This window comes from Microcebus murinus, chromosome 19 (assembly GCF_040939455.1).
Source record: "Microcebus murinus isolate Inina chromosome 19, M.murinus_Inina_mat1.0, whole genome shotgun sequence".
In the NCBI taxonomy this organism is placed as follows: Eukaryota; Metazoa; Chordata; class Mammalia; order Primates; family Cheirogaleidae; genus Microcebus; species Microcebus murinus.
In genome coordinates, this window is record NC_134122.1 from 43,918,766 (window position 1) to 43,939,402 (window position 20,637).

Below are 20,637 nucleotides of genomic sequence, written 5' to 3' on the forward strand. Positions count from 1 at the left end.
GGAAAAAAGAATAAAGGTAAAAGAAAAATATTTTCAGAAAAACAAAACTAAGCAAATTCATCAGCAGTTTGTGCACTGTAAGAAATACTGAAGGTTGTTATTTGGGTTGAAGGCAAACAGTATCAGATGGAAACTCAGATATTTAAGAAGGAATGAAAAGTATCAGAAATGGTAAATATGTAGGCAAATATAAGAGGCTATTTTTTCTAAACTCCCTTAATACCAAGTTAGCTGTTTAAAGAAAAAATTATAACACTGTACTCTGGGATTTATAGCATACATAGATGTAATGTATATGGTAATGAGAGCAAAAAACTTGAGGGCTAGTAAATGGAACTATATAGTTGCAAGGTTCTTATATTTTACGTGAATGGGTACAATAGTAACTTTAAGAAAACTGAAAAGTTTAGGATGTATATTATAATCTTTATGGTAACCATACATACAAAAAATAATAGTACAAAGAGCTATAGCTAAAAAGATAACAGAAAAATTAAAATGAAATTTGAAAAATATCCAATTAACCCAAAAGAAGGTAGGGAAGCAGGAACAGTGGAACAATAAAAAAAGATGGAACAAATAGAAAACAAATAGCAAAATGAAAACCGAAATCTGACTATTTTGACAACTGTATTAAATGTCAATGGAATAGACATTTCCTATAAAAAGTAGAGATTCTCAGATGGGATAAAAAGAACGACCCAACTATATGATGTCCAGAAAAAATAATCTCCAGCAATATTTTAAAAATATCGACACTTTGTGACCAAGAGGGATTTATCCTAGGAAGAAGAGGTTGGTTTAACATTACAAAGTCAATAAATGTAATTTATCACATTAACAGAATAAAGGAGAGAAACTCAGGAAACATTCTAGGTGCTCATCAACAGAATGGATAAACACTGTATATTGCTAGAATGCTACTTAGCAATTAAAAGAATGAATAGAAAAAATTCAATCATACAACATGACGGACGAGTCTCAAAAATGTTGTTGAGTGAAAGAAGCCCTACAGCAGAGCACTTACTATATAATTCCATTTATATATGAAGTCCCAGAACAGGCTAAACTAATCTATGAGTAAAACAAAAAAATCAGAAGAGTGGTTGCCTCATAACCACTCTTCTGTTATGGGGAAGGAACTGACTAGCAAGAAACATAAGGGAACTTTCTAGGGTGATATGCTCCATTTCTTGATAGTTTGGGTTATATAGGTTTATGCAGCATAAAAAATTATACATATCACTGTATGTAAATTTTAAAAACTATAAACAAATCTCACAGTCTAGTTAATGATATGCATGTTGAAGTCCTTAGAGTTGACACGTAATGATGCCTGCAACTTACTATGAAATACATTTTAACACACTGACTGCCACACAAGAAAAAAAATTTTTTTCCTTGGGGCCATAGTGTTTTATTAGGAAAATAGAATAAAATCTTCCTAACAAAACAACCTTTCTAAATTAATAAAAAATTTGCTATTTTTTATTGTTTTCTGTGCATGAGTTATATGCAACTTGAAAAACAGTTCTTGAGGCTCCGAAGGTAAAGAGACACATGAGTTACATATGCTTTACAAGGCCCTGGGCTCAAAACTAGTATGAGTTCAATACAACTCACATGTCAGTTAATGTGTTAAAAAAAAAATAGCTTGAGGGCCGGCCGTGGAGGCTTACACCTATAATCCTAGCACTCTGGAAGTCTGGGAGGATCCCTGGAGGTCAGGAGTTTGAGACTAGCCTGAGCAAGGGCTAGAGACTCCGTCTCTACTAAAAACAGAAAAAATTAGCCAAGCATGGTGAAGCACACCTGTAGTCCCAGCTACTCAGGAGGCTGGGGCAGGAGGATCATTTGAGCCCAGGAGTTTGAAGTTGCAGTGAGTTATGACAATGCCACTATACTTATTCTAGCTGAGGAAAAAGAGAGGACTCTGTCTCAAAAAAAGAAAAAAAAAAAAAAAGATTGATGAATGAATATATATGTCATTAAGCAAGCACAGAAAAATATTAACTACGATAGTATGTATTTGGTGGATATATGAGTGTTCACCATAAAATTCTCTCAAGTTTTATGCATGTTTAAAACTCAGAAACAGATCTTTGCCAATACAATTTCACGCTACACTCCTTTAGATATACCCTGTGAACAAATCAGATTACTCCAAATAATAGGAACAGAGTAACTTCAGTGGTTTTAAACTTTTATTCCTTCTACATCCTTATCACAAAAAAGATTTGAAGCAGCTGTTAGCCTTGTATTACAGACTTTTATGGTCGGAAGAAAGTGACAATAATTACTCATTCTAAGAGTCCCAAACTTTTTATATCCATTACCAACTTTTGAAACTCCTTAGACTTTAGAGGATTTCAAGTTAGGAACTTCTAATTTAGTCAATTTCTTCTTTTTGAAGAAATTATATTGAGATATAATACACATATTCATAAGTAATCTTTCCCCAAACCAGTCTGATACTATATTACATTACAGTGTATTCAATCAATAAGGGAAGAAAGGTTGACATTTCCCAACCAGGGAGAATTATATAGTCTTCTAATCTACTATATATATGCCATAAAGAAAAGTTGATGTTTTTGAAAAAAGAAATGAAGGAAATCCTGTACAAAGCAGTGCATACCTCCTGTTCTGCCTGATAAAGCTTGACAGTGATGTTCCTTTGGAAACCCACATCATTGGCATCATAGAAAACTCCAAGACTGGTAATAACGATCGGGTAGAGAACTCGGAAACTCACACTGACAACTCGGTCCTCAGAGAGCCCTGATGAAGTGTCTTCAGAAAGACTGAATGCCTCAATTTCCTGATTTAAAACTAAGGAAGTAATGAAAACAGAGGTTTTACATAATCAAACAAATATAACATTTTATTTTACTAATATGAAGTACTGCAGTGGGCTTAACAGCAAAACCTAGATAATTATTTGTTATATAATTCTTTCACAAAGGCAGAAATTTTAAAAAACCCACTAGGCCTGGTGCAGCGGCTCACACTTGTAATCTCAGCACTTTGGGAGGCCAAGCTGGGAGGATTCCTTGAGGCCAGGAGTTCAAAACTAGCCTAGACAACTTAACAATACCCTGTCTCTACAAAAAAAAAAAAAAAAAAAAAAAAATTAGCCAGGCATGGTGGTAAGCACCTGGAGTCCCAGCTACTCTCGAGGCTGAGATAGGAGGATTATTTGAGCCCAGGAGTCTGAGGCTGCAGTGAATTATGATGACGCCATTGCACTCTATGCCAGGCAACAGAGTGAGAGACCCTGTCTCAAAAAAGAAAAAAGCTTGCAAAAGATGTCTTCTTCTAAATAACAAACTTATTTTGAAAATTAAGAATAAAAGTTTCAGCCACATCCAATTATCAGAACTTTAATAGATTTTTGTGTACACATATATGCAAATATTAATATATATAAATGCCACAGGAGAATATTAGATTTAAGTCAACTGGAAGGCATCTATTTGGAAGGGTTGCATAAATAGAGATAATAAAAACGGTACTGACTGCAGTCATCAATAATCAGTAAATTTGGTTTTGCTCTGTAAATTCTAAAAATCCTACTTCTTGCTAGGCAATTTAAAATATTTGTGCATGTCAGTCAGTCAATTATCACAGTATAAAAGTAGCTGAAATAACTTCAAACAACACTGGAAAACTCCTGCTATATAATATTGATAAAAAACAAGCATATCAAACACAGTAAACATTTTGGACCACCTACTATGTGACATTCCCCATCACACTGACATCTTCACAACTACCCTGCACGGTGGTGGCATCATCTCTAGTTTGCAGATTAAGAAACTGAGGCTCAAAAGCATTATGCAATTCACCCAAGGTCACAGTAAGTGGCAGGGCCAATAATAAAACCAAGGTTTAGTGACTCCAAAGTCAGTTCCCTTCCAATCTCACACAGCTGTCTGAACGGTGACAAAAACTATTCTTTTCAAATTTTTTTTCTAATTACCATAAATGAATCAGGATGTGTTACATGAAGCAGTTAATATGGCACAGATATCAGTGCTACTTTAAGAAATATAAAAACCTATTTTAAAAGATTTTATCAAAGTTATTTGTATCTTTTAGAGCTGTGGTTTTCAAATTTTGCTGATTATACAAACCCATCAGTTAAAAAAAATTGTATAACACACTCAAATATTTATTTACAAAACATATACATATATTGTGACCAGTCTATATATTCAGTCTTTACATTCTATAAAGATATTTTCTTCCCATAATCAGGCAGATCATCTGGCTCCCCACATTAGAGCTCCTTGAAGCTATTTTATACTTAATAGATGCTCAATGAAATGTGACTACAGGGTAGTCATGGCTCCTACCTAGTTATAGACATGAGCAGGAGAGAAAAAAAGGAGAATATACTTTTTTGCCATGAGCTGGGCAAGCACTGGCTGGAGAGTCTAGACTCGAAATATACTGGGTGACAACAAAATATTTTCTCTTTAATATATTCAGTAAATAAAAGATGTCCAAAATAGAAGCCTGTCTATTAAAAGCACTATGTCAAGCACATTATAATTTTTTGATATTTTCTATCTAGAACAAATGTACCTTGAACGTCAAGTTACCTGGACATGGGAAATCCTGTTCCTTTAATAATGCTATGAAATTTAACCTTCTGCATATCCACAGTATCATGATGATTAATGCTCATCATGACCTTTAGGTACTGAAATAACCACAAATGCTTTCTATTAGGTTATTAAATATGAAATGTCCGATTTCAAATCAAAAGTTTAGTTTATTATATCTCAAACAAGAAGCAGTACAATTAATCAAAGTATGTGCCTGAATGACTGACACAGTTTTGCCATCTTACTGGTAGCTTGCTTATGCCAGCAGTGAAGAAGCCTGGAGAGTGAGTGGTGATGAAATCATGAAAGGTGTTTTAGACAGCTTGTTGAGAATTGAATATTTTTCCTTGTAAGAAGTGTTCCAAAGACTGGAAGAAGTGGTAGTCAGTTGGTGCAAGGTCTTGTGAATACAGTGGATGACAGAGAGTTTTCCAAGTCCAGCTGCTGTAGTTTGAGCAGCATTGTTTTTTGCGACATGTGGTCTTGCAAGAGGATTGGTCTGTCTCTAGTGACCATTTTTGGCTGCTTAATCGCAAGCACCCTCAATCATTTCATCCAACTGGTTGCAGTGGATATCCCCTGTAATCGACTGACCAAGTTACATGAATATGTAGTGGATAATACCAACTCTGGATCACCAAACAGATGCCATTAGCTTTTTTTTTTTTTTTTTTTGAGACAGAGTCTCACTTTGTTGTCCAGGCTAGAGTGAGTGCCGTGGCGTCAGCCTAGCTCACAGCAACCTCAAACTCCTGGGCTTGAGTGATCCTTCTGCCTCAGCCTCCCGAGTAGCTGGGACTACAGGCATGCGCCACCATGCCCGGCTAATTTTTTTTTTATATATATATATCAGTTGGCCAATTAATTTCTTTCTGTTTATAGTAGAGACGGGGTCTCGCTCTTGCGAGGGCTGGTTTTGAACTCTTGACCTTGAGCAATCTGCCTGCCTCGGCCTCCCAAGAGCTAGGATTACAGGCGTGAGCCACAGCGCCCGGCCGCCATTAGCTTTTTTGATGAATATTCGGTTTTGGACCTTGTTTCGGCACTTCATCTTTATTCCAACCATTGTGCTGAACCTTTGAGATTGTCAAAAAGAATCCATTTTTCATCACACGTAACAATACAGTGTAGAAGTGGTTCACCTTTATGTTATGACAACAAAGATAGGCAAGCTTCCAGGCAATTTTCCTTCTGACACTCTTTTAATTCATATGGTACCTATCCAAACCAGCTTCTTTACCTTGCCCGTTTGTTTCAAATGGTTCAATATTGTTGGAATAATAATGTCAAATCTTGCTGCTAATTCACGTGTAGGTTGAGATGAATTCGCTTCTACTACAGCTTTCAGCTCATCATTATCCACGTTGGTCTCCAGTCACCCACATGGCTCATTTTCAAGATTAAAATCACCAGACTGGAACTTATCAAACCATCGACATACTATGTGTTCACTAGCCACATCCTTCCCAAACACTTCATTGCTATTTTGAGCTGTCTGTGCTGCACTGATTTCATGACAGAACTCATATTAAAAAAAACATGAAGTTTTGATGGTTTCACAAAATCCATGGTTTCACAAAAATTGCTCTAAAAAATATGAAAGATAATCACAAGCCAAAATGTGCATTTGAAAGGAGGATTTACCTGCACAATTGAAAAAAAAAAAAGAAAGAAATGCCAAAGATATCAACTGTCAAACTTAGTACTTAAGAAAATCGGATGGACATTCCACACTTAATACCCTAAAATAGATCACCAAAAAGACAAAATTAGGTTCAATATTAATTTTGCTATATATATTTTTAAAAAGTTATAACCTAGGTATTTATATATATATATATGTGTGTGTGTATAAATATATACCTCTGAAAGTTTTCTATTAATGGAAAGTTCCACTCCTTTACTATTAAGAATAATAGCACTTAAGATAATAAAAGTCTGGTTAATTTAAAACTGAGGATTTTGTTTGGTTTTCAACTGTAATTTGTTGTGGCTACCACATCATCTGTAACAACATTTAATGAGGTTCATGATCCCCTTGGGACCTCAGTGAAAGTTAAAAGGAGAGGTTCCTAGAATACGGTTTACAGACAAAATTTTGCTTATAATGCTAACTAAATTCATAAACATTCTAAGAAACCCATTTTATAAATACAGACCTGAATATATATACCAATTTATTTAAAAAGTTGTTTGAAACCCAACTTTATAAAAAGGCAGATTCTTTAAAATAACAATATCAAGTACCTACCATGTCCTAGAAACTATTCTAAATATTTCATCCTCACGTCCATCCCCATGAGGTAGAGACACTTTTATCCCTAGTTTACAAATGATGAAATTGAGGCACAGGAGGTCATGTAGCTAGAAAATGGCAGAGCCTGGACTTCAGAGCCCAAACTCTTAAGCAGTATACTATTGCTACCTATAAAAGTGAGGTGTTATTTAATTATATAGTTTTCACAGACCTTAAAATACCAGAAGTCATAATCAGAACATTTAAGACTTGGTAAAATTTAACTTCCCTTAGAATCACAGCTGAACATAATAGGAAGTGCTAATAAACAGTTATAAAGTTATCACCTTTTCAAAAATTGGTTCCCTAGTGACACAGAGAACCTAATTAAGATCAGCTTTCTTCATCCTCACAAGAATCCCTACAAACTTTTAATTCTAAGGAATAAATAATATTACTTGTATTTTTAATTTTTTACTATTCATTTCTTTTGAAGAAGCTTAGGCAATAATTCTAGGAGAAAGTTGACTCACAATGTTTGTATCAATGCTATTATAAATTAATTGGTGAAATCATCAGTTTTCCAAAGTTCAAATTCAGGATTTATCTAAGCATAAGGAATTTCCAAATGCATCTGAATCACACTGAAAAATAAACTCTTCTGGATCCTGAAGTTTTGTATTTGTAAAGACTCTCTACAGATACCCCAATTAGTTCAGTCTGTCAAAAAGGATGAAATCCTAAATTTTGATGAAAGAAATTTAATCTGTTCTAGCACTCTGGGAGGCTGAGACGGGCGGATTGCTCGAGGTCAGGAGTTCGAAACCAGCCTGAGCAAGAGCGAGACCCCATCTCTACTATAAAGAGAAAGAAATTAATTGGTCTACTACTATATATAGAAAAAAAAATTAGCCAGGCATGGTGGCGCATGCCTGTAGTCCCAGCTACTTGGGAGACTGAGGCAGAAGGATTGCTTGAGCCCAGGAGTTTGAGGTTGCTGTGAGCTAGGCTGGCGCCATGGCACTCACTCTAGCCTGGGTAACAAAGCGAGACTCTGTCTCAAAAACAAACAAAAAAGAAAAAAAAAAAAAGAAAAGAAAAAAAGAAAAAAGAAATTTAAACTGTTAAAAATAGACTCCCTCAGTGTGCAGATGTGTGGATTAAAAAAACAAACAAACAGATTCCATACTATTATTAAACTTAGCAACTTTTACTCAACATCAAACTTGTATATGGCAGTCTTAGGAAAAAGATGACTTACCTGGATTCGTGATGTTGAGTAGCTTGCAGGAATAAGGATCCTCCCTGTCTTCCACAGGCACTTCACAGCCATGAGCACCTATTATGAACTTCACAAGCACACTGAGAGATGTGTTGGCATTAACATCAGTTACTGATCTTCACCTCGCACATGCATGTTTCCTCATGCCCATTTCAGAGCTTTTACTTTGAGACACAAGTATTTATGAGGATTAATTCTCTACCTTTATTCTTCTAGTCTAGCTAGCAAAAAGGGGGAACAAGCAAACCAAAAGTTGCTAACTACCAAGGGACTTGTAAGTCCTCTACTGCAATATGATATTAAAGCAAGTATGAATATCTTTGTCCTGACTACTAGCAAATACTCATATCATTTAAAAGTAAACCACAAGTCAAGTCAACTTCTCATGCCTATACCTAAAAAGATATTTATATCTAAAATTTTCCTTTTTTGCTTTCTTCTATTTCAGAAGGTGATCCTTTTGCTCAAGATTAGTTTTTCTGTCTAAGAGAAGGTCCCCTCCCTCTCCTAGACCTTGCTTCACTGGCTACTCCTGTATCCGTGGCTCCTTCCTTCCACATTATAAATGACAGTATCCTGACACTAATTTCTATTCACCTACCATCCTTCCTTGTCACCACACTCCTTTATACTGAGGTCCTACAAAAATATTAACTAAAATTGCAGCCTCTAGTTTCTTACTTCCCACTTATTTTATAAAATAGGAATTTTAGCTTCAACACCCACTACTTCCACCAAGATGCCTATCACCAGTGTGACCAAAGATCTGCTGCTGAATCAACAGACACTCTTCATGCCTTACCTACATGACTTCTCTATGGCTCAATACTGCTGATCTCCCTAAAATGCTTTCCTCCCTCCTTCCATGGACTGCTCAGTTGGCTTCACTGGCTCTTCTTCCACAGCTTGTCCACTGAGAGTGGATATTAGTCCAGGGCTTTGCCCTTGGATCTCTTCTCAATCCACTCTTTTCCCTCCCTCTCCCTGGACATTATTTATTCCCAAGGCTTTAACTAGCCTGGGAATGATTCTTGAATGAGTTACTCTAGTTCTGACCCATCTTCTAAGTAAAAGATACATAAATTCACTGGACATCTTCACTGAGATGACCCACAGACAGTTGTGTGTGGAAGCTTGCTCAGACTAGCTTATGAGAACCAACTGTTAAATTTTCAGAAATTTTGTGAAGTGGTTATTAACCATTAAACACAACTTTTATTAAAAATTAAATTATATACACTTACAATTAAAAACATATTAAAGGCCAGGCGCGGTGGCTCACACCTGTAATCCTAGCACTCTGGAAGGCCGAGGTGGGCAGATCGCTCAAGGTCAGGAGTTCGAGACCAGCCTGAGCAAGGGCGAGACTCTGTCTCTACTATAAATAGAAAGATATTAATTGGCCAACTAAAAATATATAGAAAAAATTAGCCGGGCATGGTGGCGCATGCCTGTAGTCCCAGTTACTCAGGAGGCTGAGGCAGAAGGATTGCTTGAGCCCAGGAGTTTGAGATTGCTGTGAGCTAAGCTGACGCCATGGCACTCTAGCCTGGGCAACAGAGTGAGACTCTGTCTCAAAACAAACAAACAAACAAAAAAATATATATATATATTAAAAACAAAGGAACTAAACACTCAAATTAATCATTTTCTGATTTTATTACATTTTACTATTATTTATTTAGTTCTATTACATCTCTATGATGGAAATCTTATACATGTGTACTACTGCTTATCTTTCCCCAACTCTGTTCAGTGATGTCCCATTAGTTGCTTGAAATTTGCCATGGGGGGAATATTTACACCATACAAATTGGTAAACAATACAAATAATGACTTGATTTATTGTTTTGTTGATTGTAGACTTAAGAAAGAATGGAGAAAATATTAACAATGCAGATCAAAGTTAATGTGATGTATCTATAGCTATTACATTGTGGATAGTATAAAAAAAAAACAATGAAATACTATTCTAGTGTTCAAAAGTCTTATTAGATTCAGCAAAGAAGCCACAGACTTCATCAACAAAGAGTAAAGTTCTGAAATATCTTAGTTGTCATTTTAGTCTTAACTTTTAAAAGATTTATGTCAGAACTACACTCCTTTGTCAATTGCAACCATAAATTGGTTACAGATGTAAAAGTCTGGCAAACAGCAAAAGCATTCTATGAGAATCCACTGACTACGTGGAATTTACAAAAAAGATTATTGTGTATGTTAATATCTGTCAATTATGTGGAAACATCCTTTATATCAATAAAATTTACAATAAACCTATGTACAGATAAGCATACTTTTTTCCAGAGAGCCAATTGGTAAACATTTACCAGTATATCAGTGCATGCAGGTACCTCAAACTCAACATATCACAATTGAGTTTCTTTCCCATAAAACCTGCTCTTCTTATGTCATATTTTTGTCTTGATTGATGATTCCACTATTCTCCAAGTCAGAATGCTATATCCTAGACTCCTCCTCTTTCTACATTCAATGACCTTACTCTCATATTCTCTTACAAAGTCATCACTTTTCAGCCTCTCAGCAGTGCTTGTCTAAACAGGTCTCACTCTTCCACTTAACCCTTATTCTGCATGATCTGGTCACTGCCTACCTCTCACAGTCATATGCCTTCCCTCTTGTCTTCATATGCTTTCTCTCTGCCCCTCCTTCCCTCCCTGGAGCTCTCTCTCACACTCTGCTTCCCATTCCCTATAGTCCCTGTGCTCCAGTTATGTAGAACTGCTTGGAGTTTCCCAAACACTCCAGACTATTTTATTTCTATTTATATCACAGCACATATAACATGTATTACACTATTACATCTATTCCCTTCTACTAAACTTCAGGCCCCCCTAAACACTCAGCTGTATCTATCTTTATACTCTACCACACATAGTATACTAACTGCTTGCAGAAGATACTTAATATGTTAAATTGACAAATTATGATTTTATTAGAAAGGCTTAGAAGATCCTTGGAATATATGTTGAGTTTGGCTCCTTCAGTAAAATGCAAGATTAGAAAGTAAACCATAACCACAGAAATGCATTTTCTTTTACTAATGACCAATTAAGGCAGAATCCTTTCATAGACAACTAGCATTTGGGATGAAAGTATAAACAGAAGTGAATAAATATGCTAAATTATTGCATATATTTACCAAATTTGGGGGTTTTTTTTGGTCATCTTACATACTTTTTATAGATCCACAAAACTACCCTGCCCCAGGAAGTTCTTTTTGCCTAATATCTATTTATATACAGACAGCCAATCATTTTCATCACACAAACCAAGCTTACCAAAGCAAGACTGCTATGATGGCAAATAAATTACTGGCAAATGTATGTATGTTAACTTTACTCATTACCATTTAGTTCTGAGTCATTCATTCAACAGTTGTTGAGTGCCTTAGTCTGTGCCAAGCTAGGTTCTTAGCACTGGGAATACACCAGTGGAAAAAACTAAAGCCCCTATGCTCATAAAACCTACATTCTAGCAAAGACAGACAATTTATAAATATACAACTAAGTACAATAAAGATGCCTGTTGGTGATAAGTGCTATAAAGAACAATAAAGCCAACTAAGAGAAGACAGAGACAGAATAGGGGTGAGGTGTTATTTAATATGGGCTGTCTGCTAGGGTGACATCTAAACAGAGACCTAAAGAAAGGGAGCCATGAGGACACTTAGTGGAAGAGTGGTCCGGGTGGGAGAAGGGGGCTGGAGGCCAGAAACAAGCGCAAAAGCCCTGAGGCAGGAGCATGTTTAGTGTATTAAAGCACAGCAAGGTGGTCAGTGCAGGGACAGTAGAGGTAGATAAGGTCAAAGACCATAATAAAGACGAAAGGAAGTCAGTGGAGGGGTATGAATAAAGAATTTCCATAATTTGACTAATTTTAAAAGGACCTCCCCACTGTTACATGGAAAATAAAATGTATGGGGTAAAAGGTAGAAGCAGGAAATTCAGAGAAGGGGGCTTCTGTACTAATCCAGCTGAGAGGTAACGGTGGCCTAGATCATGATGGTGGTGGTATAGGTGGCGAGAAGAAGTAAGATTCTAGATATGACCTAAAGGCAGCACCAAGAGGATATGCTGATGGACTGGATGCAGCACACAAAAGAAAGATGAATCGAGATAACATCAAAGTTGTTTTGGTCTGAGCCAAATAATGACTCCTGGTAGAAGAGTGATTATTGTCTGAGATGGGGAAGACTATAGGAAATGCAGGTTTAGAGGTGGTTCTGATAGTAGAAAGATTCTGAGGTGTTCCATTTGCTGACTAATAGGTTCTATTATCATTGCGATCATGAACTAAAGAAACCTGTTTTGAAAAGGAATGAAAGCCGCTATGAATAAGATTACTACTGGTGACAAGAAAATTCACGACCACAATTCCCTTGTATGGGCACTCAACCACAAACATGTCAGTTTAATGCAACCCCGAGAGGGCTTTCTCTGCTTATCACCTAAGCAGTCTTCTCTTAACTAGAAGTCCAACTGTCTATGCATCTCTTTCCCTAACCCCTCACTACATAATCTTCAGAGGCTGGTCTCTTTGAAAACAGACTAAGGCTCTGGGCCCCTAACTAATAACTGAGCCATCTAATGTCAGCATGAGATGTACTACTAAACCTCAGTTCTGGAAGAGTAGTCAGGAAAAAACAGAATGGCATATTATAAACACTGCAGATCATACAAAAAATACTACAAACTGGAAAAAATTAAGTTTATCTCTGGAAAGTTAGTGAAAAGCATATTTAGACAGAAATGTGTCTAAGCAGAGAACTACCCTGGAATAGAACCTTCCAAGAATGGCTATTCTAAGTCAAAGCAAGAAACAAACCATACGTGGTATCTATAAATCTATATATGTTAACAAGTGAATATACTCTCTTCCAACTAACTTCTGGCTTAAAATCTTGGTTAAATTTACTTTTTGGCCCAGCTATATAGAAGAAAAGCAAATGTAACAGCCATTTCTCACATGAAAAAAGGCCACATATCTGAACTAACACCTCTGACTATCCAAAATCAGGTTTTTCAGAACTCTAATTTTGGTAAACCAGACAAGGTAACCTCGGAAAACCTACCGTTGACTTAATGCAGGATGTTGTATCAAATGCTTCAGCCAGGTACTTCTTATCACATTTCGAAGCTCATGATTATGGCGAGCTGACAACACACCAACTACCACATCATAGTGACGAGATTTCCACTGAGGAAATAAGGCCAACTGATCTAGAAACAAGCAACAATAATTAAAAATAAGTCATATTCAATTACTGTCATGTTCAATATGTAACAGTTTATTACAAAATAAAATATTTATATTTGCAGAAAATACAGATAAATATAAAGAAAACAATATTAAAAATCCCCCAAAAACCCGTTATCCAGAGATAACCACTAGCACCATTTTGGTAGTCTTTTTGTCTTCCGCGTATACGTATGCATTCATGCTCACATAAGTATACAAATTCTTCAAAACAAACCAGATGTTTGTGATAACAATCAGTTTTGAAATGCAACGTGGCATCAGCAATAGAACAGTAGGCAGTGAGAGTCAATGAAGCTGCTGGGCGCGGTGGCTCACGCCTGCAATCCTAGCACTCTGGGAGGCCAAGGCAGGAGGGACTGCTCGAGGTCAGGAGTTCAAAACCAGCCTGAGCAAGAGCAAGACCCTGTCTCTACTATAAAAATAGAAAGAAATTAATTTGCCAACTAATACACATAGAAAAAATTAGCCAGGCATGCCTGTAGTCCCAGCTACTCGGGAGGCTGAGGCAGCAGGACTGCTTGAGCCCAGGAGTTTGAGGTTGCTGTGAGCTAGGCTGACGCCACAGCACTCACTCTAGCCAGGGCAACAAAGCGAGACTGTCTCAAAAAAAAAAGAGTCAATGAAGCCACAGTTAGAAACATGGCTTTGTCACATATCAACAATAAGCTATTTAACTTCTCGAGCCTCAGTTTGCTTAACTATAAAATGGGCATAATAATTCTCATAAAGCTGTTGTAAAAATTAAATGAGATAATGTGTTTCTATTCTGGTGCCAGGAACATAGTAAGACCTCAACAACAACTAACAAAAAAACGTTCTTTGAAAGGTGAAGTCCTATATCAAAGCTATTTAATTTGGGAAATGGGCTGGGTATGATGGCTCAGGTTTGTAATCCTAGCACTTTGGGAGGCCCGGCAGGAGGACTTGTTGTTTGAGACCAGTCTGGGGAACATAGGGAGACCACATCTCTACAAAATATAAAAAAATTTAGCAGGGTACGGTAGTGCATGCCTATAGTTCCAGCTACTTGAGAGGCTGAGACAGGAGGATCCCTTGAGCCCAAGAGTTTGAGGTTACAGTGAGCTATGATCTGGCCACTGTACTCTAGCCTAGGCAACAAGGCTGTCTCTTAAACAAAAAAACAAACAAAAAAATTTGTGGAATGAAGTTGAAGCACTTCCATACTGAAAAGTATCAGAACCTTTATTTATGTCAATGAATTCTATTGCCAGCAAACTTTTTATTATCTACTAAGTATTCTAAAGAATGAAGGAGGGGAGACATTTTTAGCAAAAAAAAAAGTAACAAGTCACATGAATGGCTCATTGTTTACTGTCTTAGGTCTAATAGGTCTATGTTTCAATTTCTAAAACTTGTCCTTCAAAAGAAGACAGAAGAGAAAGATATTTTGCTTTCATCACCAGTTTTAAGGCTTGAGAGCTACAAGCTTATATACAGCTCTGATAAGAGATTCATTTCATCTTTTTCCAGTGGTAGGAACTGATCCAAAATGTTTCTGAAAATAAATTATCAAAGGCTAGAATCTTTACTACATTAAATGCAGTGTTTTTATATGCCATAGGACCTAGATATTCAGGCTAAAAGACAACAAAAACATGTTATTTTTTCAAAGGTCCAATAAAAATAAAATCAGGAGACGGATTCTTCTACTAGAATAATTTTAAGGATATTATAACAATTATAGGAATACGGAAATTTTTGTGTAGATACCTTATTTCCCCAAGATATAATTTTACTTGTTATTTTGCCCTACCCTTGGACTCTTGTACCAAAATGAATTCTTCTATAAAGACAGAATTTATCTTTAACATAAATCCAAACCTTGATGGATTAAGCTTATCATAGGCCACATTTTCTTCTTGAATACCTAATATGTGACAAGTACTATAAAGAGAGTATCATTTAATTCTCACAACTCTGAGCTAGGTAGGTACTTACTGAACAAATGAGGAAGCAGGCACAGAGAATTCAGTTACTTGCCTTACATCAAACAGCTAGGAAAATGGTTGGGCTAAAATTTATTTCAAGGAAATATAATTCCATTCTTTATAACTGTTCTATAGCTATACAGTTTAATGTAGCTTAGCTGAATCTAAATTGTGATCTTTTACCTTATAAAACCACTTCAAGTGGTGAATTAGTGCTAAGCAGATCACTGAAGATGCTGGTTAGTACATTAATTTTTTTGCATTCACGGCTCAGGAACATTTTTTCTCAGATATTACCTATACAATAAAAGTTGCACCTTTGCTGGAACTAACTGTAAATGGGTCTGAATTTGGGGACTAATTTAAATGATTACATAAAATTGGAATGATATGCCACCCTCCCCCACACTGTTTCACAGAGAAACTTTTTTTTTCCCCTTGAGATGAGTCCTCACTGCCCCGGGCTAGAATGCAGTAATGCAGTATCATCAAAGCTCACTGCAACCTCAAACTCATGGGATCAAGAGATCCTCCTGCCTCAGCCTCCCAAGTAGCTGAGACTACAGGTGTGTGCCACCACACCCAGCTAATTTTTAGATTTCTTTTTATAGGGTTGAGGTCTCGCTATGTTGCTGAGGCTGGTCTTGAACTCCTGGCCTCAAGCAACCCTCCCACTTCAGCCTCCCAAAGTGCTGAGATTATAGGTAAGAACCATGACATCTGGCCCCTCACAGACAAATATCAAGTACATTCTAGTGACAGGAGGGAGACAAATGTAGTAACCAGCCAGTTGCCATTGATTCCATAGCCAACATGCTATATTACCTCACAGTAAGAAGTTATTTAAATTCCTTGTGCCTCAGTTTCTTACTCAGAGAAAACTGATACCAAAAAAGTCTTTAGACATTCTATTTCATCCGTTTCAAAATGTCATTTCGAAAGATTAAAAGCTACAGAATGGCAAAAAAAAAATCACATTTAGTCTAAATGCCTCATTTACCTGACATCATCAGAAAACAAGGTTGCTATACAAAAGCAAATTTTCAAAATAACGTAAATATCCCTTTTAATGCCAAACTTACTACCTTATTTTTGATGGATAATCAAAGTAAATCTTCTAGAAATAGACTACATGGAACATAATTTAATGTTTTACTGATGATCCAAAATCTTCATGAAAAATTTTTCAAATCCATCCATTTTCATAATCAATTCTAGCTGCTGCTTCAGTTCAGATTGTTATCATTCACCTAGACCAGTATATAAGTATCCTGTCCTAGTTAACTAGTTTCTCCCTGACTTCTCCATACTACTGTCAAACTAGATTTTTCTAAAAATAAGTAAATAAAAAGATAACAGTGTGGCATGGGAAAATCACATGGATTAAAGATGTAAACTACTTTCTGATCTCATTCCACCTCTCTGCCACTGTCAATCCTCCCGACTTGTAATCCACATCTAAGCTGCTTCTATTCAACTGCTTTACATTAATTTCTCTATTCCTTACACAGAGGAAGTACATGGCATGTTTCGGCCTTTTAGAGTACTTCCAGATATACTGAAGTTAGACTTCAGAAAAATAGTTTTCTTCTATCACATATCATCAATGTAAATCAGTCCAATAGACTCCTGAGTACTGTGTTACACTATAAAACCCAAATTAAATGCTTAATAAAAACCTGTGTAGGAATGTTATTCAAGTTCCTAGTTCCTTTACCAATCTGGCTCTACACTCCATGACCTTCTGTTATTTATTACAAGCATAGGGTACCTAGTTTGATTCTGGTGCCTGGAAACAGGTTTTTAAAAAAAGGAAAACTAAGAAGTAAACATGATACAAAAGGACATAAAGGTAATTCACAACAGAAGAAAGGCAAACAGTTAATAAACCTACGAAAAAATGTTCAACTTCACTAGCAATCAAGTTTGAATTAGAGCAGTAAGATACCAGTTTTACATTCAAACTGACTTCAAAATGTCTTCTTAAATGATAATAACCAACTGATGGGCACTTCAAGGAAATGTTGATAGTGATTTCAAGGAAATGGTTACTCTCAGGGCTGGCAGGAATGTAATTTGGTACAGTCTTCTGCAGGGCAATTTGGAAATAAACATCAAATAACTTAGAATGGTATCAACTTTGCCCAGCAATTCTATGCCTAAGAATTTATTCTAAAGAAATAATCTGTGATGCAGCAATGATCTCTATTCAATACAGTGTCATTTATTAATAGTGAAAAACCGCAAGCTACATAAATGCAACAAGGGACTCATTAAATTATGATGTCTCTATAAGACAGAATACTATGCGGTCATTAAAATTATGCTGTAAACATATCATTAAATATTATTATACATCATATTAAGCAGGCTGTAAGAAGCACATACATACTGGGTGGTTCCATTTCTATAAAGTACAAAAGTAGTCAAATGTCTGCCATTAGAGATCAGAATAGTGGTTACTACCCTTGGCAGTGACAGAAGACAGCATGAAGGGAGCTTCTGGGGCAGGCGTCCTCAAACTAAGGCCCGTGGGCCACATGCAGGCCGCCTAGCACATTTATCCAGCCCTCTGGGTGTTTTTGCCGCCACTGCCTGCCCTGCTCAGCAGCTGACTCCTCCTGGGCCCACAGTGCGCACTCTCCAATGGTCTGAGGGACAGTGAACTGGCCCCCTGTTTAAAAAGTTTGAGGATCCTTGTTCTGGGGTGTTGGTAGTTTTCTTTTAATTTGGATGCCAATTAGTTGGGTATGTTCAGTTTGTGAAAATATATTCAGCTGCAGTTACATGTGCGAAAAAATGTATTATTATATATCAATACAATTTTTAAAATATATTAAATAATTTCACCCAACACACATGCACTTTTTTTTTTTTTTTTTTAACACAGAGTCTCACTCTGTTGCCAGGGCTAGAGTGCCATGGCATCAGCCTCGCTCACAGCAACCTCAAACTCCTGGGCTCAAGCGATCCTCCTGCCTCAGCCTCCCGAGTAGCTCAGACAGACTACAGGCATGCGCCACCATGCCCGGCTAATTTTTTTCTATATATTTTTAGTTGGCCAATTAATTTCTTTCTATTTTTAGTAGAGACGGGGGTCTCGCTCTTACTCAGGCTGGTCTTGAACTCCTGACCTTCAGCAATCCTCCCACCTCGGCCTCCCAGAGTGCTAGGATTACAGGCCTGAGCCACCTCACCTGGCCACACATATGCACTTTTGAAAATGGTCTAGAAGCAGACCATTTTTCTTTCCTTTTTTAAAAAATAATTAAAAAATTTTCCACAAAGAACTTGTTTCACTTTTATAAGAAAAAAATTTAAATCCTGAAGTTTTCATGGACTGTAAGCAGATGATCCAGAGAGAGGAAACTGTCCATTTTTATGCTTAGGTTTAACAAAGTATGGACAGTCATGTACAAATATGGTTGGACAAAAGGGGCATGACCTAATGCTAACTGACTGAGATTTGGGAAACCCAGCAAGGCCTGTCTATCAAGATGATTCTTGTCCTCTCTGAGCATGTATCGTTTCCTTCTGGGTATGAGGCAGGACCCTCTCTGCAATGAGGGTCTTATCTACAATCTTAGGTCTCACCTACAATCAAACAAGGTAGGTCAGATAATTTCTTTATGGCCAGTTTTTATATAGAAAGGAAGGGGGAAAGTTAAGAATAGTATTTTTAGGTTTTTACGGCTCGTCTGGGGAAAAAGGGGTTCTAGTTTCTATAGCTAGCCCCCGAGACAGGAGCATAGGACAAGGCCAGAGAGAGCTGCTTCTGAGGCCTTTATTTTGGGGTATTGTTTTCTGAGACACTACAGTAATAACTATTTTTCTTTACTATATAATATATTCTGAGAGTCTAGCAACCTGCTAGGCTCTGTACTGACAGGGGACATCCCAAAGTATATTAAAGTCTAAGGGAGGTTAATGTCAAACCAATATTCAAAATAAGCGTGCAGAGTCCTAAAAATCAGTCCAAAATTCCACCCTCATGTGCATGCTCTTTGATGACATCAGTCACAAACAGGCAGGAATCTTGAAAATGAGGAAAATATACAAGTCCACCACAGATCTACTGATAAGGACAATCATCACACACACTACCAAAGATACCTCCCAAAACACCAAACACAGGCATCGGCCACCACCATACTATTAATACTACTATTCCCTAAAATTCATGGAGTGTTTACTATGAACCAGGCACTGTTCTATTAATTGAGTCTTCACAGTAACTCTATGAGATCATTTTATAAATAAGGAAACTGAAGCACAGAGACATAATTAGCATAGGGATAATTTTGGAAGAACTAGCCCTAGGCAAAATTGCCGAAGTAAGCTCAATTTATTTTTGACCTTCCACTTGCCTTATGTCTGTTTCCATTTGACACACTGTGAGCACCTAGAGAGCAGGAACTATGCATCCAACACAACACCCAGCACTAAGTATTTGTTGAGTGGATACATGTTCCTTTCCTTTCTCTTGGGTTTCTTTCTTTCCAAATATGCTAGAAAGATAAGCCACCTTTTGCCACATTGTTTTTCTAAATTAAGCATTAAATAATTCCTTTCAAGGCATTACCCCAAACCAGTATGTTGTAATCAAGATATCCTATATCTAGATTTCCTAGTGCAATGGATATCTCCTTCTCCATTTTCCTCTTGTCACCCCTAGGTGTGCTCGATTTCACAAAAGAAGATCTGCTTCCTCTTCACCAATTGCTCTCCCTGACTGGTTTCTGCTATTTCCGGCAAGCTACACATTAGAAAAGTTGCTGATCCTGGTACTAACATGGCTCACTCACTTCAGCCACATTCCTGCTCAGCTCTTCAAAATGGCCTTCCCTGACTTCTCTATATAAAACAGCAGCCCAACATTCTCTTCCATTGCTTTATTTTTCTTCACCATACTTAGCTCTACCCACCCTGTGATATTTACAATCAATTATTTCCTTATGCTTTGTCTCTTCTTCTAAATTGTAAACTGAATGAGGGCAGGAGCCTTAGCTTGTAATTCCATACTTACAACAGAAGCTGGCACCGAGTAGGCTCTCAATTATTTGCTGAATCAACTGCCAACCACAGCATCTTTTTAATATTTAGGGAAGGTAAATCTCTCTTTCAAAAAATACTGCCAAGACTTAATGAGATTGAAAACAAAGAGGCAGAAGAGAAAAGAACAAAAGTAAATCTTCAAATGCTAACTCAAGACAAGAATACTTAGCAAAATCTTGGGTTTCTCTCTTTCCTCAGGCTTAAATTATAAGGGTTAAAATG

General features: G+C 36.9%; 1 protein-coding gene across 5 annotated transcripts in view; it reads right to left on the reverse strand.

The window, feature by feature from the left end:
- The window catches only part of B3GALNT2 (beta-1,3-N-acetylgalactosaminyltransferase 2), a 53,688-nt gene that overhangs the window by 30,571 nt on the left and 2,480 nt on the right, over positions 1 to 20,637 (reverse strand). For 3 of the 5 annotated variants that reach the window (XM_012738271.3, XM_075995483.1, XM_012738270.3), the window contains exons 2-4: positions 13,224 to 13,371; positions 8,111 to 8,211; positions 2,639 to 2,832 (exon numbers count right to left, since the gene is read on the reverse strand). In XM_012738271.3, coding sequence (XP_012593725.3) covers positions 2,639 to 2,832; positions 8,111 to 8,211; positions 13,224 to 13,371 — 443 coding nt within the window. Of the gene's footprint in view, positions 1 to 2,638; positions 2,833 to 8,110; positions 8,212 to 13,223; positions 13,372 to 14,422; positions 14,534 to 17,969; positions 17,982 to 20,637 lie in introns of all 5 variants that reach the window. The other 2 variants (XM_075995484.1, XM_020281511.2) reach the window with 2 other exon arrangements.